Source organism: Lepus europaeus, chromosome 16 (genome assembly GCF_033115175.1).
Source record: "Lepus europaeus isolate LE1 chromosome 16, mLepTim1.pri, whole genome shotgun sequence".
NCBI classification, from domain to species: domain Eukaryota; kingdom Metazoa; phylum Chordata; class Mammalia; order Lagomorpha; family Leporidae; genus Lepus; species Lepus europaeus.
Window position 1 is genome coordinate 61461563 of NC_084842.1, and position 26107 is coordinate 61487669.

The window sequence follows — 26107 nt, forward strand, 5'->3', positions numbered from 1 at the left end:
TGTTAGTGGAGAAAAGAGACAAGTGTGGTAGGTCTCAGATAAAAATTTCATCACATTAACAAATTAAAGAATAAAAACAAAATAATTATGTCAATAGACACAGAGAAAGCATTCAATAAAATACAACATCATTTCATAAGAAAAACCTTAAGCAAATTGAATATAGAGGGAACATTCCTAACACAATCAAGGCAATTTATGACAAAACAATAGCCAGCATCTTATTGAATGGGGAAATTTGGAAGAATTTCCTCTAAGATCTGGAACCGGACAATGATCTCACTTTCACCATTGCTATTCTCTATAGTTCTAGAAGTTTTAACTAGAGCTATTAGAAAGAAAAACAAACCAAAGGGAAACAAATGCAAAGGAGGAAGTCAGATCATCCTTGCTTGTAGATGGCATGATTTTATATATATATATATATATATATATATATATATATATATATATATATATATAGGAACCAAAAGAAGACACATCTAAGAGATTATTGGAACTCATAAGAGAATTTGGTAAAGTTCTAGAATATAAAATCAACACACAAAAAACAATAGCCTAGGGCTGGTACTGAGGCATAGTGGGTAAAGCTGCAGCCTGCAGTGCTGCCCTCTCATATGGGTGCTGGTTTGAGTCCCAGCTGCTTCACTTCTGATCCAGCTCTCTGCTATGGCCTTGGAAAGCAGCAGAAGCTAGTGCAAGTCCTTGGGCCCCTGCAAAACATGGGAGACCCAAAGAAAGCTCCTGGTTCCTGGCTTCAGATTGGTACAGTTCCAGCTGTTGTGGTCATCTGAGGAGTGAACCAGCAGATGGGAGACCTCTCTCTCTGTCTCTCCTTCTTACCATCTGTAACTCTACCTCTCAAATAAATAAATCTTTAAAAAAATCAATAGTCTTTGATAACACAAATAATACCATGGCTGAGAAAGAACTTGTAAGATCAATCCTGTTCATAATAGCTGTAAAAATTTAAATATCTTGGAATAAATTTAACCAAAGAGGTAAAAGACCCCTACAATGAAAATTACAAAACACTAAAGAAAGAAATAGAAAAAGAAACAAAAGATGGAAAAATCTTCTGTGTTCCTGCATTGGAAGAATTAATATCAAAATACCAATGCTATTCTTCTCAGATATAGAAAAAATGATGCCGAAATTCAAATGGAACACACTAAAGACCCCACATAGCTAAAGCAATCTTATGCAACAAACAGAAAGCCAGTAGGATCACAATACCTGACCTTAAGACATATACAGGGCCTTTGTAATCAACATAGCCTGGTGCTGGCAAAAAAAAGAGACATGTAGACAAATGGAATAGAATAGAAAACTCAGAAATTAATCAGCACCTCCACAACCAATTGATCTTTGACAAATGAACTGAAATCAATTCCTGGAGAAAAGACAGTCTCTTCAACAAATGGTGCTGGGAAAATTGGATCTCCACATGTAGAAGTATGAAACAAGACCCTTACATTATACCTTATTCAAAATCAACTCAAAATGAATCAAGGATCTAAATTTATGACCTGATACCATCAAAGTACTAGAGTAAAACATTGGGAAAACTCTGCAAGACATGGGCATAGATAAAGACTTCTTGGAGAAAACCCCAGAAACACAAGAAATAAAGACAAAAATTTACAAATGGATTATATCAAGCTAAGAAGCTTCTGCCATGCAAAGGAAAAACTCAATAAATTGAAGAGGTGACCAATATAGGAGAAAATATTTACACACTATGCAATTAAAGAATTAATAACAAAGATCTATAAGAATTCAAGAAAACCAACAACAAAACAAACAATCCAATTAATAAATGTGCAAAGGACATGAACAAGCAATTTTCAAAGGATGGAATACAAGTAGCCCACAGACACATGAAAAAAAATTTCAGGATCACTAGCCATCAGAAAAATGCAAATAAAAACCACAACGAGGTATCACCTCACCCTAGTTGGGATGGCTATCATCCAAAAATCACAAAACAATACATTTTTGGGAAAAATGTGCCCTAATCCATGCTTGGTGAGAATGTAAAGTAGTACAACTATTATAGAAGACAGAATGGAAATCGCTCTACCACATGATCTACCATATGACACAGCCATCCCGGTCCTGGGAATTTACCCAAAGGAAATTAAATCAGCATATGAAAGAGTTATTCATATTCCATGTTTATTGCAACTCAATTCACAATAGGTAAGACACAGAATCAACCCAGATATCCATCAACTGATGACTACATGGGGAAAATGTGATATTTATACACTATAGAATACTACTCAGCTATAAAAAATAATTAAGTTGTGTATTTTGCAACAAAGTGGATGCAACTGGAAGCCATAATACCAAGTGAATAATTCAGTCTCAAAAAGACAAGTATCATATATTTTCTCTGATATGTGACAGAATGCCACATATAGAATATAATACATATATACATATTTATATATAATAGCAAAATATGTCAGAATGAAATGATCATTTTGTGATACAATTGCCATTTTTAGACATTGTTTATATGCCTGTGGAACTATGGTCTTTCTATTTTTTACTTGTTGAATATTATGATTAGCAACCAATAAAGACTATGACTATGGTGTGATTAAAACTATGGCTTTGCAAAAACTGATAATGAGAAGAGATCAGGGGAGTGAGGAAAGTGTGGTTGTCTTCTTGAAACTGTATCTATGGAATGCATAAAATATGTTCTTTCATATTAATAAACATAAAAATCATGATAAAAAGACTGTATCTGGAATTCAATTGTCATCTTAATCTGAATTTTCCTCTTCTCTGATTACTTCATTTTCTTCAATTCACTATTGACCATTTTTCTCCAAGAGGCAGAAAAGCCCTGACTTTTGCATCCTAAATCATGAACCACAGTTAAGAGATTGAACTGTTTCTTGAGTCCAAGACTGCGTATGTCCAAAGTTCAAGGCATTAGGGAATTATAATCAACACATGCTAGGTAAAGTGTTTAAGTCTGAGTATGGATGTTGACAAATCCCATAGTTAGAAAGGCAATTCCTAGAAATTGTAGTACAATTTCCCAACAATAAGATGCTGGGTAAGCGAACCAATAGATACACAAGGGATCTTCAAAAGTTCATAGAAAATATGTATTATCAAAAACTTCTTGAATTTTGAAATTTTCATATCAAAATAACCTTAATGCTTAATTTTACTTTTTGTGAACTTTTTGAAGCAGTCTCATACAATTCAGGCTACATTTTGTGAAGGCTAACAGCACCCTGTTAATGTTTCCCACACGGATGGCCTTAAAAACAACAAAGGAGGATATTCAAAAGATTTTTTCCAAGAGAAAAAAAAACCTACTCCAAAGTACCTCAATATTTTGTCTCCACAAGTGGACATACTCATTATAGGGAAATTTTTCAATATTTTATTTCAAATAAAAATTTAAATTGTTCCTCATTTGACATCCATAGTCTTAATTATAATCATATACAATAAATTTAACATACTTCCAGTACAGTATCTTCAAGTTTAACCATTGAGAAAAGACTTAATCGCTCTGTTAAAGTTAGCTGTCCTATTTTGCTGAACACATTTAGCTCTTTTAAATGAGATTTGACAATAATGACCATATAGAAGCAGGATAAATACCAAAGAGAATATGTGTATGTAATTTCACTATCTATAAAATTATTATTTCTTTCTTAAGTTGATTCTGTAAAATACCATACACATTTATACAAAACAATTATAAAGAAATTAAGAGTAAGTACTCTGAGAACCCTTCTTCCCTAATGCAAAACAACTAAATATTGATAAATGTGCTTTCTGATACTTTGAGGGGTAGAACAGAGGCTCTTGCCTAAGAAAGGGAAATTCTAAAGGAATTCCCCACACTCCCTCCCAAGAAACATGCCATCAGGATTGCAGCTGAGGGGCAACACAGCAATGGTGATGGGATTGCTGTGAGGACAAATGCCTTTCCAGTAACTTAGATTCAGGAGTACGCAATTAAGTAGTCATCAAGTGAGCAGAACCTGAGGCTATCAATCCTTGTGTCACAGTCATGTGGGAAAGGTGAGCTTGAGCCCTTCACCGAGACTCTCAAAATGATTAAAGCAGGCTCAGGTGAGTAGCAGCTGGTTCTTACAGAAGCAGAAACAATGCCTTTTGGAGGAAATCAGGTCCATCTTGGAACTGCAGAAATCTTATATGTACATATTCATAAATAAAGCTTACCAAAGAAGGTAACTACCACAAGTGGCAGTTAATAGAAGCAGGCAACAAATGTAAATACTCCAAAAATATTGTTATCAGCTAATGCAAAATGAAAATAACTATATGATTAATAAAATAAAGGACACTATTACAAAAATAATCTGGCAGCAAAAGGCTATCAAGAATGATTAATCATGGGCTGGTATTGTTTGTGGTGGGTACAGCTGCCAGCTGCAATGCCAGCAGCCCATATGGGTGCTAGTTTAAGTCCTGGATGCTCCATTTCCAATCCAGCTCCATGTTAATGGCCTGGGAAAGCAGCAGACGATAGCCCAAGTCCTTGGGCCTTTGTACCCTCGTTGAAGACCTGACAGAAGCTCCTGCGTCCTGGATTTGGCTTGGCCCAGTGCTGACCATTGAAGCCATCTGGGGAGTGAACCAGTGGATGGAAGATACTCTATCTCCCTCTCTCTCTCTCTCTCTCTCTGATTTTCAAACAAATAATTCTTTTTTAAAAATTATTAAGAAGGCCCGTGCCCCGGCTCACTTGGCTAATCCTCCACCTGCGGCGCCGGCACCCTGGGTTCTAGTCCCAGTTGGGGCGCTGGATTCTGTCCTGGTTGCTCGTCTTCTAATCTAGCTCTTTGCTGTGGCCCGGGAAGGCAGTGGAGGATGGCCCAGGCCCTTGGGCCCTGCACCCGCATGGGACACTGGGAGGAAGCACCTGGCTCCTGGCTTCAATTCAGCGCAGCACTGGCCATAGCGGCCATTTGAGGGGTGAACCAACGGAAGGAAGACCTTTCTCTCTGTCTCTCTCTTTCTCTCACTAACTCTGCCTGTCAAAAAAAAATATTAAGGAATCTGAAATCAGAACTACATGGAACTGTATAATAAAAATGTCAAAAACAATAACTTAGATAGTAAACTAAAATATATATGTTTTAAAAAACAATATTTTTGGCATTTTAAACTGGAATGTGAAGAAACTGCCTCGAAAATGACATACCAAGTCAAGGCTATGGAAAAATATAAGACAAGTAAGCAAATGCACAATTTAGTAAGAGGCAGTTTAATATGCATCTATTAGGACACTCAGAAAGATGAAGTGGATAAAATAAAGAGCCAGGATTTGATTAGAAAACACGTAAGAATTTTTCAGAAACATGAAGACACAGAAATGTACTTTCTTAGTACACACAATGTATTGAATTTAGGAAAAGCATCTACAATTCACATCTAGATACATCATAAATGACTGCCAAACACCAAATACAATGAAAAGGTCTTAAAGGCAGCTAGTAATATACAGCAGCTCACACACAAAGTCATGAAAACTTTATTCCCTACAATTTCACACATCATTAATTAAATACATGAAGATTGGCATAATATCCCAAAAAAGATTTTTTAAAAAATCACTGCCAGCCCTGAATCTTATGCCAAAAGTTGCAGATGGTCTCCACAGTTGCCCTTCAGTAATCTGAACTCTCTCTTGGTGTTCATGCCCTTGTCTAGCTCTCTCCCACAGTGAACCGGAGCCAGTTCTTTGACAAAGGTTTAGCCAACAGAACCTGCAGAAGAACATGATGTTGTATAGGGACAAAGACCCACACACGCATATGAGAGTGTGCTCAAACAAAAATAATTAAAAGAAAAGGAAAGGCCAGCGCCGCGGCTTACTTGGCTAGTCCTCCGCCTGTGGCGCCGGCACCCTGGGTTCTAGTTCTGGTTGCTTCTCTTCCAGTCCAGCTCTCTACTGTGGCCCAGGAAGGCAGTGGAGGATGGCCCAAGTGCTTGGGCCTATGCACCCACATGGGAGACCAGGAGGAAGCACCTGGCTCCTGGCTCGGATCCGCGCAGTGCGCCGTCCAGAGCACGCTGGCCTTAGTGGCCATTTGGGGAGTGAATCAATGGAAGGAAGACCTTTCTCTCTGTCTCTCTCTCTCTCACTAACTCTGACTGTCAAAAAAAAAAAAAAAGCAAAGGAAAGACTCAAAATTTTAGAATAGTTGTCATTGTTAGTGGGGATGAGAAACTACAGAGGAGAAGAAGGGAATGGGACCTAAGAGGGGAAAGAGATTTGGGATTGTTAAAAATGTTCAACATCTCAAGTTGTGTAGTAACTATTAGCTGCTGTCTATTTTGCTGTGCCACATGACTTCCATTTTACAAATATCCTTTCATATGACTCACATATAAAATTTGAACAATATAATTTAATGTTTTTATTTTTAGTTTACATTAATATAAAGAGAACAGATTTAATGTGTTTATTTAATAAGTACAGTTCTAAGATGATAAACATACTTCCGTCCATCTCTCTCTCCCTCCATCAGTCCTCCTTCTGGGCCATCAAAGAAGAAGATATTTTTCTCTGAAGGAAGAAGAAAACTTCCACTTTGCTTATGGCCCTGTCTAAATAGTTACAGTTTCTGGACTTAAAAGGCTTCCATAGCCTTGGTAGCTCATGACAAGAGCCTCGGGTGATCACTGACGCCATAAATAAGAGTGTCAATTGTTAAATCAACAACAGGAATCACTGTGCACTTGCTCCCCATGTAGGACCTCTGTCCTTTATGAGTTATACTATCAGAATTAACGGTAAAAGTTGTCTTCAGACAGTACTTTATACTTTGTGTGTCTGTGTGGGTGAAAACTGTTGAAATCGTTACTTGATAGAGTTGATCTTCTGTATATAATTAAAAATGAATCTTAATGAAGAATGGGATGGCAGAGGGAGTAGGAGGTAGAACGGGAATGGAGGTAGGAGGATGGGTATTGGGGAAAAACCTGCTACATTCCTAAAGCTGTACCTATGAAATCTGTATTCATTAAGTAAAAGCTTTCTAAAAAAATCTCCCTTCTTCCTTCCTTTATTTCTTTAATTTTTGCAAAGACATAGCTTCAATCACCTCTATAACCATAGGCTTCATTCACCCCTAACCATAAACTTCAACAGGTTAAAAAATAGGAAGACAAAAGTTCCACAGGAGTATAAACAAGGGTTCAAAGGAGCAATCATATCAGATATGTCTGTTTCATTCCTATACATTTCTTTTCTATATTAACTGCCACATATCATAGAAAACATATATTTGTCTTTTGGGTTGGCTTATTTCTCTGAGCATAATGGTTGCCAAATGCTTCCATTTTGTTGCAAAAGACAGGACTCAGGGGCCAGTGTTGTGGTATAGTGGGTAAAGCCATTGCCTGAGACTCCAGCATCCCATTTGGACACCATTTTAAGTTGCAGATGATCTATTTATAATCCAGCTCCCTGCTAATATGCCTGGGAAAGAGAAAGATGGTTCCAGTCCTTGGGCCCCTGCAGTCATGTGGGAGGCCAGGAAGAAGATCCTGGCTCCTCATTTCAGTTTGGGTCAACCCTGGCTGTTGCAGCTATTTGGAGGAGTGAACCAGTAGATGGAAGATTCATTCTCTCTCTCTCTCTCTCTCTCTCTCTCTCAAATTCCACCTTTCAGATAAATAGAACAAATCTTGAAAAAAATGCAAGACTAACCAATAAAAAATAATTAAGTCATGTTTTTTGAACAATAAAATCTTTTTTTTAAAATTTATTTGACAAAGATATAGACAGTGAGAGGGAGAGACAGAGAGAGAGGTCTTCCTTCCGTTGGTTCACTCCCCAAATGGCCACTACAGCCAGCACTGCGCCGATCCAAAGCCAGAAAACAGGTGCTTCTTACTGGTCTCCCATGTGGATGCAGGGGTCCAAGCACTTGGGCCATCCTCCACTGCCCTCCTGGGCCACAGCAGAGAGCTGGACCTGAAGAGGAGCAACCAGGACTAGAACCTGGCAGCCATATGGGATGCTGGCACTGCAGGTGGAGGATTAACCAAGTGAGCCACGGCATCAGCCCCTGAACAATAAAATCTTTAAACAATAGCATTATGTAGAAAATATCATTTTCATGGACAAAAATTTCTTTTCACACTTTTAAAAATATTTATTGCATAGTATGAAGTAAGTTTGTAGTTAATAAATTATTTTTCCTCTTTCATTGTTGAGAAATCTTTTCTGACTCATAGTTAAATGATTCTCTTCATTTCCCCAGAAATCATTCAGACATGAAGGAATGTATTACAATATAGACTTTTTGTTCTTAATATTCAGACTATGCTTTGGCCTCATGTAAATTTTTTCTTTCTTATTTTATGAAGCATGACTACTTTATTGTGCTTCATTTTTCCATTAAAAATTCAACTGCCTTTCACTCTTTAATGGAATAATATTAAATATCAGTTGACATGGGTTCCCATTTGCTTATTTTATGCTCCATTATATGGAGAAAATATATCCACCATGTCTAACACAAATAACAATAGAGAATATTATATCAAATTAGCATTGTCAATAAATATAGATGAATTAGTTATACGATTTACATATCCACAAATTTACTCATTAATTTATCTCATGTTTTCTGAGAACTTATTATGTTGCAATTGTGCTAAATAATAACAAATGGAAAAGGGAAATGTGTATTATTACTACTATGTAGTAATAGATAGGGCTGGCACAAAGGGAAGAGCACTCAATCCCTCCTGGAAAGCTTAAAGTGCTTTGATAAGCAGTAAACACTTCGACTGCAACTTATAGAATGAGCAGGTTGTCTTTGTCTAGCTGTAATTAAAGAAAAAAAAAGGGTCTCCCAGCCGACCCTTTATACATTGCCTGTTATACAAAATGAATGCCATGGAGACATCTAGCATCTTGGAAAATTGAGCTTATGACAAATACCCATCTTCCCACTACTTATGCACTCTGGATACACACACACACACACACACACAAGTTATATGAAATCAAACGATGAAGGCTAGCATTAGCCATCCATGAGGGACACAGCAACAATAACCAAAACTCTTTGGCTCAAGAAAGCAGCAAAAATCCACACAGAAACCGATTTTGGCCACAGGGAGAAGGAAAGAAAGCTGATATATAGATTCAGTCAGAAGTTATAACCAGGAACAGGCAATTGGTGCAGATGTTAAGATGCTGTTTGCCATGTCCACATCTCATATTAGAGTGTTCACATTCTGGCTCCTCCACTTCTGATTCAGCTTCCTGCTAACATACACCCTGGGAGATAGCACATGATGGTTCAAGTACTTGTATCTCTGCCACCCAAGCTGGAGACTTGGATTCAGTTCCAGGCTCCTGGCTTCAGGTGGACTCATCCCTCACAGTAAAGGGAATTCTGGCAGTGAACCAGAGGATGGAAAAAAATTCTCTCTCTCTCTCTCTCTCAAAAATAAAAATGAATACATAAAGTATTTTTAAATCACAGCCAATTACTTAGAAATGAATGTGAGAGGGCTAGAACAGAAATACTATGAAAGTATACAAGATTGCAACACGCTGAATGAGATCATAATATGTTAAAATAAACAAAGGAATAAAAGAAGAAACATAAATCATAAAGAAAAGCAGAGTGTCTTGGAAGAAATAAAGATTATATGTGACAGTGACCTTTTAGAAATGAGAATTATAGTGATTGAAACAGTTTAAATAACTCATGAGAAAATTAATAATATATATAATAAAGCTAGGGATATCACCCCAACTGTAGCATCTAAGGTATTAAAAACATAAGAAGATTAAAAGATATGGACCACAGAATGAACTATGTTGAACTCATTTATGTTTATTCTCATAACAGAATATTTCATTTATATCATCTTGCTTAAGCTTTCTCTTAAAACTTAAACTTGTCACAATGCCAGATTTTTTTCGTGTCATTTCTTTGCCATACAGCCCTTCACTTCTGTATTTTTCCTTTTTTTTTGGTTTTATATCATTTATTTTCAATACCAGATTTCTTAAAATAAAAATTTCCTTTTCTTAATACTTCAAATTTTATTAAGTCAATCATTAAGTCAATATATGAATTTTGTCTTCTTATCTATTTATTCTGTTAAGAAAGTATCGGTAGTAACTTTTGTAAGCCCTTGTACAAAAAAAAAAAAAAGAAAAAGAAAAAAATCCACAAAACTTTGTTGTTGTTTAAAACCCTAATTCCACAACCTTGACCTTTCAGACCACTGAAGATTTGCACAACTTCTCTTTTTCTATTTATATATATATATATATATATATATATATATATATATATATATATAATTTGACAGGTAGAGTTATAGATAGAGAGAGACAGAGAGAAAGGTCTTCCTTCCATTGGTTCACTCCCAAAATGGCTGCAACCGCTGGCACTGCACCGATCCGAAGCCAGGAGCCAGGTGCTTCCTCCTGGTCTCCCACGCAGGTGCAGGGGCCCAAGCACTTGGGCCATCCTCCACTGCACTCCCGGGCCACAGCAGAGAGCTGGACTTGAAGAGGAGCAACTGGGATCAGAACCCAGCGCCCATATGGGTTACGGAGCCGGCCTCTGCACAACCTTTCTCCCTTGCTATTGGTATTATGAAGAAAAAGGCCAGATTATTATTATTGTCTTTTTTTAGTTAGTCTGTTTCTATTGAATGGTCACTTGGTGAAATTATGTTTCATTTAAACCTACATTCCAGTTTTCCATGTTATGTCTAAGTCTGGGTCTCTTTCCACAAATTTTGTCAAGTTATCAATCAGCATTTTCTAACTCAAGGCTTGAATCAGTGTCAGAAAATTCAATTCAATGATGCCTTTAATTCTTGCTTCTCTGATGCTTGTCTTCCTCTTTAATAGTGTCTGTAATTATTAGGTCACATCACTTGGAAATGATTGCCTGCATACTTTGGGCCCCTTTAATCTCTGCCTGTTAACTTTGTGGATCATTCCCTCCTGCTTTCATCTTTTCCTGGTCTATCTTAATGACATTTGCTCCTATTTCCTGGAAATTATGCCATGGGAAACTACTAAACTTAAAAAGCAGATTTTTTATGATACTCTCTAGATAACTATAATTCTTATTATTCAATTACTGTGAAACATCAGGATGACACTATCCTCCCATATTTCTACAAGATTTGCTTTTTATTGTTTTAATCCTTTAATTAACATCCCTTCATAGTTACAGCATTCAAAATCTTCTGATCTAGATTTTGTTTTGTTTTGTTTTTTTAAACAAGATGTATTTATTTTATGGGAGAGGGAGAGGGAGAGGGAGAGGGAGAGGGAGAGGGAGAGGGAGAGGGAGAGGGAGAGGGAGAGGGAGAGGGAGAGGGAGAGGGAGAGGGAGAAACCTTGTATCTACTGGTTCTCTCCCCAAATGGCCATCTTCCACTGCTTTCCTAGGTACATTAGCAGGGAAATGGATAGAAGCGAAACAGGTGGTACTTGAACCAATGTCCATATGGGAAGCTGGCATTGTAGGTAGCAATTTAACCTGCCATTCCACAATGCCAGGCCCTGTTCTATATTTTGTGATGAGAAATATATGATATCTTATCCACAGGCAGTCTACTGTGTAATAGAACCCAGAAATTCATACTCCTAATGAACTGTAACTTAGAATCCATCAATCAACTTTCCCCAATCCTTCCCTCTAAACTACCCTCACCAGACTCTGTTGACCATATTAATATTTTTAACTTATATGAGATTGTCTATATTTTAGAATCCATATTAAGAGTGAGAATCTGTGATATTGGTGTTACTGTACTTGGTTTATTTCACTTAACATAATGACCTCATATCCCGCCCATATTGTTGCAAGACACCAGATTTCATCCTTCTTTGATTAATACTCAATGGTGTATATGTACCATATATTCTTCTTTCATTTGTCAGTTAATGGACACTTATGTTGTTTCTATTTCCTGGATATTGTGGATACTGCTATAATGAATATGAGAATGCAGACGTATCTTCAACAGGTGAATTTCACTACCCTTGGATATATACCTAGAGGTGAGATTCCTGGATCATATGGTAGTTCTGCTTTTAATTTTTAAAAAAAAATTAAACTTTTTAAGATTTATATAAAGAGAACAAATTTTACATATTTCATATATACAATTTTGAGCAAAATGATGTTTCCTTTCTTATGCTACCTTCCCTCCCTCAGTAATTCCCATCCTCTTTCAACTTACTTTATAGTGACAAGCTTAACCCTCACTTAATAAAGAATTGAACTGATAGTAAGTAGAAAAAACACTGTTCTTCAGGAATATAGTTAAGGACTATGAATAATAATCAGATCTCAAAATGTCAATTTTGCTCATATGCATTAGATTTTTATACTCTGTATAATACTTATGACAAATCAGGGAAAACATGCTATTTGTTTTTTTTAAGAATCTCCATGTTTTCTACAATGGCTGTGCTACTTTATATTCCACCCAGCTGTGTGCAAGTGTTGCATTTTCTCCATATCTTCTCCAGCACTTGTTATCATTTGTCTCTTTGATAATAACCAGTATCACTAGAGTGAAGTGATATCTCATTGTGGTTTTGATTTGTAATTCCCTGATGATTACTGATGTTGAGAATTTTTTCCTGCATCTGTTGGCCATTTTTGTCTTCATCTTAGAAATATCTGTTTAGATATGCCTATTTTTAATGGATTGTTTGTTAACATTTCAGTTGTTTGAATTCTTCATATATTCTGAATATCAATCCCTTGCTAGATGTATAGCATGCAAGTATTTTCTCCCATTGTGTAGCTGACTTTACACTCTGTTGGTTCCTTTCCTGTGCAAAAACTCTTTTATCTTCTTTTTCCTTATATTTTCCACACTTTTGAGGTCTGATCAAGAAAATCCTTGCCTATCCCAATGTTCTGAAATACTATTCCTATGTTTTCTCCTAATAGTTTCAAATTTTCAGGTCTCACATTTAGGTCCCCAAAGAATTTTGAGATGATTTTGACACATGGGGAGAGACAGAGATCTGGTTTCATTCTTCTGCATGTGGATATCCAATTTCCCTAATGTCATTTATTGAAAAGACTTTTCTTACTGTAATGCATGTTCTTAGCAAATTTGTCAAAGATAAGTTGACTTCAGATATGTGGGTTTGTCCTAGAGTCTATATTCTGTTACACTGGTCTGTGGTTCTGTCTGTATGCCAATACCATGCTATTTTAATTACCATAGCGCTGTAAGATATTTTAAAGTCAAATAATATAAGACTTTCTATTCTGTACTTTTTGCTTAGTCATTTCGGATTTTCTGAGTCTTTTGTGGTTCCATACAAGTTTTAGTAGTGATGTTTCTAGTTCTGTAGACATTGTAATTGGGATTTTGATAGGGACCTCATTGAATCTGTAAATCACATTGGGTCAGGGGTAGGGAACTTTTTTTCAGCCAAGGGCCATCTGGATATTTATAACATCATTCATAGGCCATTAAAATTACTAACTTAAAAATTAGCCTGCTATAAATTTATTGATATTTGAGTACTGTCTGTGGTTGCCTTGGCAGAGCCAGACCAAATGATTTTATAGGCCTTATACGGCATGCAGCCTGTATGTTTCCACCTTCATTCTTTAGGTAATATGTACATGTTTATGATATTAATTCTTCTAATCCATGAACATGAGATGTCTTGACATTTTTTGTATGTCCTCTTCCTTTCACTAGTGATTTATTCTTTTAATTATAAAATTCTTTCATCTCTTTGGTTAAATTTGTTAACACTTTTGTGTAGCTATTTAAAATATGCTCGCTTTCTTGATTTCTTTTTCAGGTGATTCACTATTAGTATATAACAACATTAAAGATATGTGTACATTGATTTTTTTTTATCCTGTAACTTTTGCTGAATTTCTTTAGTAATTCTAACAATTTTTTGTTTGAGTATTGGGCTTTTTTACATAAAAGATCACATCTTCTTGCACACAGTGATGATCTGAACTCCCCCTTTCAAATTTAGGTACACTTTATTGCCTTCTCTTGCTGAGTTCCTCTAGCTAGGACTTCCACAAATATTTTCCTTGAGGTGTGATATTAAGTTGTTTATGCGTGATCTGTTGCTGTTGTTGTCATTGTTAGTGTTGTTTTAATGCAGACATTGACAGTAAGAAGCTTCCTTCTTTGTACTTCTTCTGCTGTATCCCAAAGGTTTTGGTATGCTGTGTTTCCATTTCATTCACTTCAATAATTTTTTAAGTTTTCTCCCAGATTTCTTCCTTGATCCATTGATTGATCAGGAGTAAGTTCTTTAATTGCCATTTATTTTATAATTTCCAAAGTCTTTCTTGTCATTACTTTATAGTTTTATTGCATTGTGGTCAGTAAAGATACTTGATGTGATTTCCATTCTTATAAATTTGTTGAGACTTGTTTTGTGACCTACCATAAGATCCATCCTAGAAACTGTTCCATGTGATATGTAGAAGAATATGTATTCTGCAGCTGTTGGATGGAAAGTTCTGTAGATGCTGTTGGAGTCAATTGATAGAGGGTGCAAAATAACTCTACTTTTTCTTTGTTTATTTTTTTTGTTTAGGTGAACTTTCCATTCCTGAAAATGGGGTTTTAACATCTTCTATTACTATTGTAATGGATTCTCTCTCTCTCTCTCTTTTGGTCAGTTAACATTTTCTTTATGTATTTTTGTGCTCCAATAATGTGTTCACACATATTCCTGTATTGTTTGCTCTTGCAGAATTGACCCTTTAATCATTATATAATGGCTTCCTGGTCTCTTTTTACTGCTTTTGATTTAAAATCTATTTTATCCAATAGAAGTATTGCCATTCCTGATTTGTTTTGGGTTCCATTAGCAAGGAATATCTTTTTAAAGAATGATTTATTTATTTGTTTGCTTGTTTGTTTTGAAGGCAGAATGACAGAGACAAAAGGAGGGATTTTTCCATCTGATGGCTCACTCCCAAAATGCCTGCAATAGCCAAGTCAGGGTCAGGCTGAAGTCAGGAACCAGGAACTCCAATCTGGTCTCCTGTGTGGGTGGCAAGGACCCCAAGCAATTAGATCATCTTCCACTGCTTCCCTGGGCATGAAAGCAGGAAATGGAATGGCTGGGCCTTGAAATGGCACTCTAATATGGGACGCCAGAATTGCAAGCATCTGCTTAAGCAGCTATGCCCGACGCTGACACCTGCATGGTATATCTTGTTCCATCCTTTCACTTTCAGTCTATGTGTGCCCTTAGAAGTGAAGTGTATTTCTTGTGAGTAGCGAATGGCTGGGTCCTCTTTTTTAATCTATTCAGTAACTCTGTGTCTTTTAATTGAATAATTTAATATATTGACATTTAAGGTAATCATTAAAAACATGGTCTTAGTAAAGCCAATTTATACCTGTTTTGTATTTTTATTATAGTTTCTTTCTTTCTTGTCCCTCTCTTATAATCTTCATTTGTGGTTGAATGATTTTCTATAGTGGTGTACTTTGATCCTTGGCATAATGTTTTTCATAAATCTGGATGGGTTCTTGCTTTGTGGTTGTCATGAGGCTTACAAAATCTTCCTTTGGCTAAACAAGATCCTCAAATGATAACAACTTAACGTTGATTATAAATATAGGGAAAGAGACCAAAAAAAAAAGAAATTTGTAATTCATATAAAGAAAGACCTCAACATTTGTGCTCCATTGCTTCCCACATTTGGAATTTTGATGTTACAGTTAACTTCTTTCAATATGGCCTGCCTCTCAACATTTTGGTAGAGTGATTATAATTTTTTAATTTTCATAGTAAAGATATAAATGCTTTACACATGTTTACCATATTACAGCATTGTGAATTTGTTGGTATAATTACTCTTACCAGTGAGTTTTCTACCTTCTGATATTTTCTTTTTACTTGTTTTCATTTCTTATTTCAGTTTGAAAAATCCCTATAATGCTTCTTGTAAGACAAATCTGGTGGTGACAAATACTCTCAGCTTTTGTTTTTCTGGGAATGTCTTTATCTCTCCTTTTTATCTGAAGGACAGTTTTTATGGATACAATATTTTTGTTTGGTAAGTTATTTTGTTTTTCTAACACCATGTAAAATCTTACCTCACTCTTCCCTGGTCTGTAAGGTTTCTGCTGAGAAATCCATAGTCAAGAGAACTGGGAATCCCTTATGTGTTATTTGCTTATTTTCTTTTGCTGCTTTAGTAAAGCTCAAGGTAGAGCCTTGAGCCTTGTAGAGCTTGATTATAATATGTCTTCGGGAAGATCTGGTTGGGTTGAATGTGACAGGTAACTTTTGACTTTCCTATACCTGGAGCGTTGTATCTTTCTCTAGGTTTGAACATTTTTCTGTTATTATCATTTTTTATTTTCGTTCGACACCTTGGTCCTTCCCAAGTCCCTCATGAATTCTAATCCCAAAAATTAAATATTTGCACTTTTCATGCTATTCCAGATTTCCCATAAGCTTTCTTGATTCTCTTGATTTTTCTCCTTCAACTGTATAGTTTCAAATAGCCTGCCTTGAAAATCACTGATTCTTCTCTTTGATTTATTAAAGTCTATAATGTCTAATATTAAATATGATATTTAAACACTAAATCATGTTTCTGTTGTCTTGAATTTTGTTGAATTTTCTTTAAGAAGCTAATTTAAAATCTGCATTTGAATGTTTGGAAATTCAAATTCTCAGATGGTTAGTTTCTGACACCCTATTTTCTCTTTAGGCTAGATCATATTTTTCTAGTACTTTTGACATTTATTGGTGTATGATGTCATCTATGAATTAAAAAGATTATTTAAATAATCTGGTCTCACTTGCAGCTGTCCTTCCAGAAACTCTAAACAATCTGTTTACTTTCTCTGAACCTATGGAACCTTCTGCCATTTCAATGCCAGATAGCACCCTAAGCTGTGATTTGTCCCAGATCTGCTGTTGGTGGTTTTATTGATTCCCTCTTACAATACTCCCCAATTTCAAATAAGTTCTGAATCTGCAGTTAATGTGATATTGAGTATGCACTGGGAAAGAACCTACAAGGGGTAATCCCCCACTACAAGGCTCTTTCTGGACCTGTAGTTGGCTCAGACTCCTTGTCCTCTTCCTGGGAATGACTCAGTACTGGGTCACATCCCAAGCTTTCTGTCCAATAAGACTAGTGCAGGGGCCAGCACTGTGGCATAGTGGGTGAAGCCGGTGCCTGTAGTGCCAGCATCCCATATGGGCTCCCATTCGAGTCCCGGCTGCTTCTGATCCAGCTCTCTGCTATAGCATGGGAAAGCATTAGAAAATGGCCCAAGTCTTGGGCCCCCGCACTAACATGGGAGACCTGGAGGAAGCTCCTGGCTCCTGGCTTCGGATTGGCCCAGCTGAGCTGTTGCAGCCATTTGCGGAGTGAACAGTGAATGGAAGATCTCTCTCTCTCTCTCTCTCTCTGTGTGTGTGTGTGTGTGTCTCTCTCTGCCTCTGTACCTCTGTAACTCTGCCTTTCAAATAAGTTAATAAATCTTTAAAAAAAAAAAAGATCAGATCCCAGGGTAGGATCAAGTCTTACCCTGCCATGGCCTATCTGCTGCTGCGGTGGGCTCCATGCCACTAGTGGTATTGGCTGGGTATGTGACTGATCAACCTGGATCGTGGCTCTCCACTGTGCACTAAATCAGGTCCAGAGGCTCTATCTGTGGGTATTGTCTTGGGGATGGAAACTGTTAGAGTCTTCTCAATGCGAGGTTTATCAGCCTGGCACTGAATATCAAAATAGTCCTATGATTTCTTGATGGCTGCCCAAGGTTGTAGGAGGAGTGATAGAGAGAATCTCTCAGTTGCTGAGGCCCTGTGTGGGTCACACCTGAGTCTGCAATCTTAAGGGTCCACACCAGGCATGCAAGCGACTGATGTGATATGCACCAAAACAAGTTTGGCTCACCAAGGCACAAGTCTCTATCTGATATGTGTGTTAAGACCAGAGACTCTGTCTCAAGGTACTTGTGTAGGAATGGAAACTGTTAATATCTGCCCAGCATTGTGTTTACCAGTCTATCATGGAGTCCAGATACACACTTCTATGACCTCTTGCTCTCTGCCCAAAGTTGGAGAACAGTGATCAAGGATGCCCTCAAGCCACCCAGACTTGCCCCATATTGGTCATGCCAGGATCCCATGCTTTTAAGTCCCTACAAAGTCCCAGGAGTGTCTACCAAGCCCACTAGAGGCCAAAAGTGACACATGTTAGAATAATTCTGACATCTGGAGCCCGGATCTACACCTGAGGCCAGGCCAGTCTAGATTCTGAGTCTGTGACTACTGTCCCAGTGCTAAAGAGGCCTTTGGGCTTTATCATGTATTGGGTTTCATCTTGGTAGGCCCAGATCTGACCTCAGAGGGGCAGTCCCAAAGCTCTATCACACCCTGTCATGACCTCTCCATGTGACTGGAGTTTTCTACTGGTGGTAGGGTGAGTAGGGCAGAGGCAACCTCAGTGTGGAGACCCCAAGTATTCACTCTACAGATACAGGCCTTAGAGCAGGACCTGGCAGGCTAAGTTCAACTGACTTTATTTCAGTATGTTTGGCACTGGGATTCAGTTTTCTCTGCCTCTCCCAGGTGGGAAGTATCTTTGTACAACATTCTCCTCTGAGCTGGGAGGAACGAAAAAAGCAACTCTTTCCTTTTTGCTTCTTCAATGTGACTTTTCTTCTAACAGGACACTGTGGTCTCATCTGGCTTCTGGAGCTCTGTGAAGGTGACAAGGTGACTAGGTGTGTGCAGCTGTTCACATCAGTTTCTCTGTGGGGAGATAGTCATCAGAACCTCTTACTCCACTGCTATCTTGGTTCCCTCACTCAGTGTCTATTTTTTTAATTCCTGTTAACTAAGATCTGACATCCTCCTGCCTGTGCTAACTAGATTTTCTGTGCTTTGAATATACTTGATTATGAAAATGATGTACAGTCTCAGCATGCATTTCTAATAGGGTTCTTATTGCCTCTATCTCTATCTCTATACTTGTGAGAATTTCATTCCTGATAATTTAATAGGCTGCCTTCAATTTCCCTCTACATTCTGCCCTTTTGTTTCTGTGCAGTGTCAAAATATACCAGAAGAGCAGAGGAATGATGATCAAATTACTTCATAAATTTTATTTGTATATTACATGGATAAATTTAAATTTTCATATTATATATGAATCAGAAAATAGATGTCAGACAAATTTTATCTACTAAGATAATGGAACTGTTTCATTTTACCATATAATATACATGCTATTCACATATTATGTTTATGAATCCTTTGCCATCCATCTTATAGATGGTAGAAATACTTAATAGATTTGGGCATAAGTTACAAGTTAGAAGGCATTTTTAGAGTTGTTTAACTTCTCATCCCTTTTTAAAATATATGCATGGTTATTTTAAGGGATATTTTGAGAGAGTATAAATGTTAATCTATTAGAATGCTGCATTTAAAGTTGGAAATTCTAGAATATTTTTGGTTGTAGGTCTCACTTTACCATGACATATAGGAGCATGCATCTGCTAAATTGCCACTTGGGATATATATATACATACATACACACACACACACACATATAATTTTGCTGCAATGAATTTGCTAGCACAAACATATGTAAGTGGATCATCTTGATATTTCTACATTATTTCACTTATCTAATGCAATGGAAATCTTGATTTCTCCTTCCATCCACAATACAACATTCTACTGTGGCCAGCTTTGTAAACTGAAAATATAGTAGGGAAGAGCAAAAAGTCCACTTCGCAATTTCTAATCTTGTAGCCACAAATCAAATGATCAATAGCCATACAGAGTCATTGTTATGAATAGAAATATATGAGCCTATACCAAGATCATACTTTTTGCTGTTATTTCTGCAAAATCTTAATGTCATGGAATTTTAAGACTTTTCATTGATAAAATGAAATGGAATGAGATAATATACATAATGAATTTGGCACATGGTAGTTCTCAATTAATTGTAGTTATGATTTTAATTAAATATCTGAAGCTGTTTGTATTCTGGTCTTTCAAAATATTTTCTGTTTTGTACAAGATCAAGTTAACCTTTTCCCTACATTAACAGAATATTTTCAAGTATAGAAATTAAAAGCACACACTGTATCTTTGTAATTAATCATATCATTAAGTTCTTTGAAAGGAGAGATTATGGGGCCTGGTATGGCTAAAATTATTACATATTGTAGATCCACAATATTTTATTTACAAATTAAATATATTTCATAATACTTAAATGCTGATATTTATATCTGACATTTGGTTATAATTTTTAACTATATAAGTTTCTGTTTACTATTATATTAATTATCTTACTTACCGGTTGAAATATAAAGGTATGATCCTGTTTGTTGTGGCACTAGGTATTCTTTTATGATCTATCTCAGATGAAAGGTTCTTTTTATCAGGATGTGGAGAACAGGGTAAGAATACAGTGACTGGCTTCTGAAAACGATGAGTGGCTGGGTGCTGAACATGAATCAGAGGACTAGTGGCTAGTACTGAGTAGGTAGTATCATGCTGTGTTCTTAAACATGTCACCAGAGATGGGTCAACTGGTTGGACCTAAACAAAGAAAAAATACATGCATTCTTATATACTAATAGCAAAATATGCAAAGTATCAGAACATTTCTAAGCCAATTTTCTGAAAATTTTACTGAATATAAGTTCATACATGCCCATACATGTGCCCATACACTGTAGACAACAAAATGACCTATAAAACAAAATATAAATGTTATATAATTTCTAATTAGAACTATCTTTAAATCAAGTGTTCTTTAGAAATAGGAAAACAAGACTATATTTATTTGTTTCCTTTCACATAACAATGATTCATAATAAAACAGCTAACGTAAGTCCAAAGTACTGTTTATGAAATTTTTATAAATAACAAATATTCATAATGTGTTTCCTCTTCATCTTTCTTCTCACTTATAACTTATGGTATCATCTAGGAGAGAGAGAGAGAGAGAGAGAGAGAGAGAGAGAGAGAGAGAAGAGTAGAGGGGAACAGTTGAAGCTAGAAGGACAGGCAGTCTTATTTGAGGAAATGAATCTTCTAATCTAAAATGTACATTGGTATACAGTGAGTATTTGTATATATTAAATCTGGATTCTAAAAATGCTGTTTCATTATTTTTTAAATTTTTATTTATTTATTTGAGAGGTAGAGTTACAGAGAGAGAGAGGGAGAGACAGGGAGAAAGGTCTTCCATCCACTGGTTCACTCTCCAAATGGCCACAATGGCCAGAGCTGAGCCGATCTGAAGCCAGGATCCAGGAGCTTCTTTTGGGTAACCCACACTGGTGCAGGGGCCCAAGCAGTTGGCCTACTATGCCATAGCACCAGCCCATGCTGTTTCACTATTAAAAGTAGCCAGATACAAACAATAACCACTCTTTTGGTGGATTAGACTGTTTTTTGTCAACCTTTCAAATAGAAATCTTGCATTGTGTGAATTTCTGCAATCTGTGATCATTTCTTTCATAGATACTTGGTATATGTTTTTAGCAATAAATGCCAAAAACCAAACAACACAAAACACTATCTAGGAAGGCATTTCTCTACTTTTTAAAGATTTATTTATTTATTTGAAAGTCATAATTACAGAGAGAAAGGGAGAAAGAGAGAGATCCTCCACTTGCTGGCTTACTCCAAAGAAGGTCACGGTGGCCAGGGCTGGGCCAGGTCAAAGCCAGGAACCAGAAGCTTCATCTGGGCCTCCCAGGTGAGTGGCAGGCACCCAAATACTTGGATCGTTTTCTACTCCTTCTCTCAGGCTGCTGGTAGGGAGCTAGATTGGAAATGGAGTGGCCAGGACTCTAACTAGTGCCGATATGGAATGTTGGCATTGCAGGAAGCATCTTTACCCACACTGCCACAATGCCCACCCCAAGGAAAGTCTTTCAAAGAGAGCACAAATTTATTTTGGAATAAGATTCAACACACTCAAGATAATCACTTTATCACTCATATCATTGTATTTTAGTTCATTACAAGTATAAAAGAAGAATCAGTTTATTGTTATATTAAATATTTTCATCCTCTCTGTCTTTGAGGATCATGATTAATAACCCACAAATCAATGAGAAGGAACTCAACAATTTTTAATATTTTACCTTCAATTGTACAAGTACCGTTGAGCTGAAAACACTGGGAGGATAATTTAAGGATATTCGGGGATCCAGGCTTGACTTCAGAGTGAAGCCTTTCTTTGTGATTGTGAAGGATTCTTTCTTTAAACAAGACACCACAGAAAAGATTCCTAATTTGTAAACTTTCACTGTAGCACAGGTGCCCTGTATGGATTAAAGGATATTAAAAAAGCAATTGTTCTATGCTGTGAAGTATAATTTGTGCATACTCTGTGGCCTGTGGGAAACATCAATATAATCACTGACAACCTGGAATAATGATTTGCTTAATCTAAAATGGACAATCTTTTTTTTAAAATAGTTTAATTCTTCTTTTTTTATTTGACAAGTAGAGTTATAGACAGTGAGGGAGAGAGACAGAGAGAAAGGTCTTCCTTCTGTTGGTTCACTCCCTAATGGCCGCTACGGCCGGTGCTGCGCTGATCCAAAACCAGAAACCAGGTGCTTCCTCCTGGTCTCCCATGTGAGTGCAGGGGCCCAAGCACTTGGACCATCCTCCACTGCACTCCCGGGCCACAACAGAGAGCTGGACTGGAAGAGGAGCAGCTGGGACTAGAACCTGGTGCCCATATGGATTAACCAAGTGAGCCACGGAGCTGGTCCCTAAAATGGACAATCTTTTAATGAGATAAGGTAGGAATAAATGAGTCAGAATTTCTCAGATTGGGACTCCATGACAGAAAAAAAAAATAGAAGCATGAATTTTTAAACTTAAATTATATCTCCTTCCCCCAAAAATGTATAATAGAAAACCATATCAGTGTTTTCACAAACATTGTTTCTGAGATCCAGTGGATCTTCCATGCATTGATTCACCCCCCAAATGGCTACAGTGGCCAGAGCTGAGCCAGGACAAAGCCAGGAGCCAGGGGCTTCTTCTAAGTCTACCACATGGATGGCAGGGGCCCAAGCACTTGGGCCACCCTCCACTGTTCTCCCAGGTACATTGGCAAGGAGCTGGATGAGAAGTGGACAGCTGGGACTTGAACCAGGGTCCATATGCGATGCCAGCATCCCAAGCAGCAGCTTCCCCTCCAGCCTCAGTGCCAACCCCTGGATTTTAAATCTTGTCTCATGCAGCACATTCGACATTGTTCTGGAGAATCCCAAGGACTGGAACAGTTTAATCAAATGCTGTAGCACCTGTACTGCTGGCAAATTCTTCCTCCTGATGACTCATAATCTTTAAAGAACCAAAATAAAGCTACATTTCCCCCCACTGTGCAGTGAAAACAAATGACTACAAAGAAACACATTGTGTTTCTTCTTTATATAATGACATTTAAATTTGTAATCATACATACAGGCCCATATTCAAGCTTTTTTAATCACACAAAAGGGAACTCAGTACATAAATGAAAACAAAATCATCGACATGTATAATCATCAAAGCTTAAAATGAGGAGGCAGACTTAGAAATACTTTGGTCTATTCATGCTTCCCAGACACCATTCGGCCTCCACCCTAGCGTGAGTGGATGATCATGCAGACACACACAGAGTTTCAGAGACAATCACAATGGAAAATAAACTATCATTTGAAAGCTGACTAATGAAGGGATTTTGCAATGTCACTGCACGAATTCATCACTGGGAAAATTCAGGCATGAGTTTTCCTTATTGGTCAGAAAGGAAATCATGAAAGGAAAGAAAGGTCTTCTGAAAACCCATGGAGGTTGCTACATATTTAGATCATATTTGGTAAAGAGTGGGGAATCAAAAGGGTATTTAAAAATTAGATTGTTTAAATGTCATAAGACTCACATAAAAATTCACAAGATTCAGAGTTTAAATCTTCCTGAGTTAAAATTAGGGATAACCACCATTGAGATACTATGAAAAGTAAAAATACATGCCTTTATTTTTATAGTGGACAATGATTCTCTTTTTTATCTCTTGCTTTGATGATCTACTTTCTAAAATTCTTATTTTGTGAAAAGCAGATGTACTATGAGCCATCTGGTCCATGCTGATGGGACTATTATATGCTTCCTGGACTGAACATAAAATGTATTAATTTAATAAATGGAGTAAGTAATTAGAATCTGCATGGAATTCAACTATATAACTTTGCTTGTAACTCAGAAAAGGAAGACATACATTATAAGAATTTTTTTTTAATCCATGGAATGTTTTTCCATGTACTCCCTGCCTATTCATCAAATAAGGACAATTTACATAAATATGAAAAAGACAAGTACTTTAATTGTTTGAAAGTATGTTTAGTGGTCCACGAAAGAATCTTGTTAATCCCCATCAACTCTATAGTAATAAATTTAATGATTGTGCATATTTTCTCTTCATAGCATATGAATTTGTGACCATAGAAAATGAAAATTTTCTACCATGAGGAAAGATAATTTACTAACAATTATGTGTTTTTAGGCATTATTTCATCTTCTTAAATATGTGCTCTTTTTAAAATTTATTTATTTATTTTTATTTTACTTGAAAGGGAGGAAAAGAGGAGAAAAGGAAGAGAGAAAGAGGGAGGGAGGGAGGGAGGGAGAGAGAGATGATAAGAAATCTTTTTTTTTTTTTTAATTTTTGACAGGCAGAGTGGACAGTGAGAGAGACACAGAGAGAAAGGTCTTCCTTTTGCCGTTGGTTCACCCTCCAATGGCCGCTGTGGTAGGCGCGCTGCGGCCGGCGCACTGCGCTGATCCGATGGCAGGAGCCAGGTGCTTCTCCTGGTCTCCCATGGGGTGCAGGACCCAAGGACTTGGGCCATCCTCCACTGCACTCCCGGGCCACAGCAGAGAGCTGGCCTGGAAGAGGGGCAACCGGGACAGAATCCGGTGCCCCGACTGGGACTAGAACCCGGTGTGCCGGCGCCGCAAGGCAGAGGATTAGCCTGTTGAGCCATGGCGCCGGCCACTAGGTGTTTAAATGTAACTAAAAAGTGATCCCTGTTAAATATAAGAGTGGGAATAAGAAAAGGAGGAGATGTACAATTTGGGACATCCTCAATTGGACTTGCCCCAAATGGTGGAGTTAGAAACGTGCCAGGGATTCCAATACAATCCCATCAAGGTGGCATGAACCAATGCCATCTCACTAGTCCAAGTTATCAATTTCAGTTCACAATTGATCACACTGATAGGTCTAAGAGTTAAAGGGATCACACAAACAAGACTAGTGTCTGCTAATTCTAACTGATAGAATCAAAAAGGGAGAGAATGATTCAACATGGGAAGTGGGAGACACAGCAGACTCCTAGAATGGCAGATGTCCTAAATAGCACTCTGGCCTCAGAATCAGCCCTTAAGGCATTCTGATCTGGCTGAAGAGCCCATGAGAGTATTTTAGGCATGGAAAGCCAAGATACTCTGGCAAAAAAAAAAAAAAACCTAAATGAAAGATCTCTGCGAGTGAGATCCCAGTAGAAAGAATGGGCCATCAAAGAAGAAGGTACCTTTCTCTGAAGGGAGGAGAGAACTTCCACTTTGACTATGACCCTGTCGGAATAAGATTGAAATTGGCAAACTCAAAAGGCTTCCACAGCCTTGGCAATTTTTTTATTTATACAAAGGAAACAACCTTCATGTATTTCATTTACACAGTTTTAAAAGCATAATACCTCCCACCCTACCCTCTCTCATTCCCACCATTCTTCCTTCTTTTCTTATTTTTCTTTTAATTTTTATAATGACACACTTTCAATTTTCTTCAAAATCACAAGCTTAACCCTCCACTAAATACAGAATTCAACAATTAGTAAGTAGAAAAATCACTTTTCCTCAAGAGTATAAACAAGGATTGTAGACAATTAAATCTGAAAATGTCAATTTTGCTCATACACATTTCATTTCTTGTATTCTATATATTAGTTGCCACAACTCAGGGAAAACATATTTGTCTATTGGGGACCAGCTAATTTCAGTAAGCATAAT

At 37.1% G+C, this 26107-nt stretch overlaps 1 protein-coding gene across 2 annotated transcripts in view; it reads right to left on the reverse strand.

Annotated features, from left to right (window-relative positions):
* Nucleotides 1-26107, reverse strand: part of DTHD1 (death domain containing 1) — a 75609-nt gene that overhangs the window by 39415 nt on the left and 10087 nt on the right. The window contains exons 4-5 of one of the 2 annotated variants that reach the window (XM_062213116.1): nucleotides 22180-22359; nucleotides 20376-20620 (exon numbers count right to left, since the gene is read on the reverse strand). In XM_062213116.1, coding sequence (XP_062069100.1) covers nucleotides 20376-20620; nucleotides 22180-22359 — 425 coding nt within the window. The remainder of the gene's footprint in view (nucleotides 1-20375; nucleotides 20621-22179; nucleotides 22360-26107) is intronic. The other variant, XM_062213115.1, reaches the window with a different exon arrangement.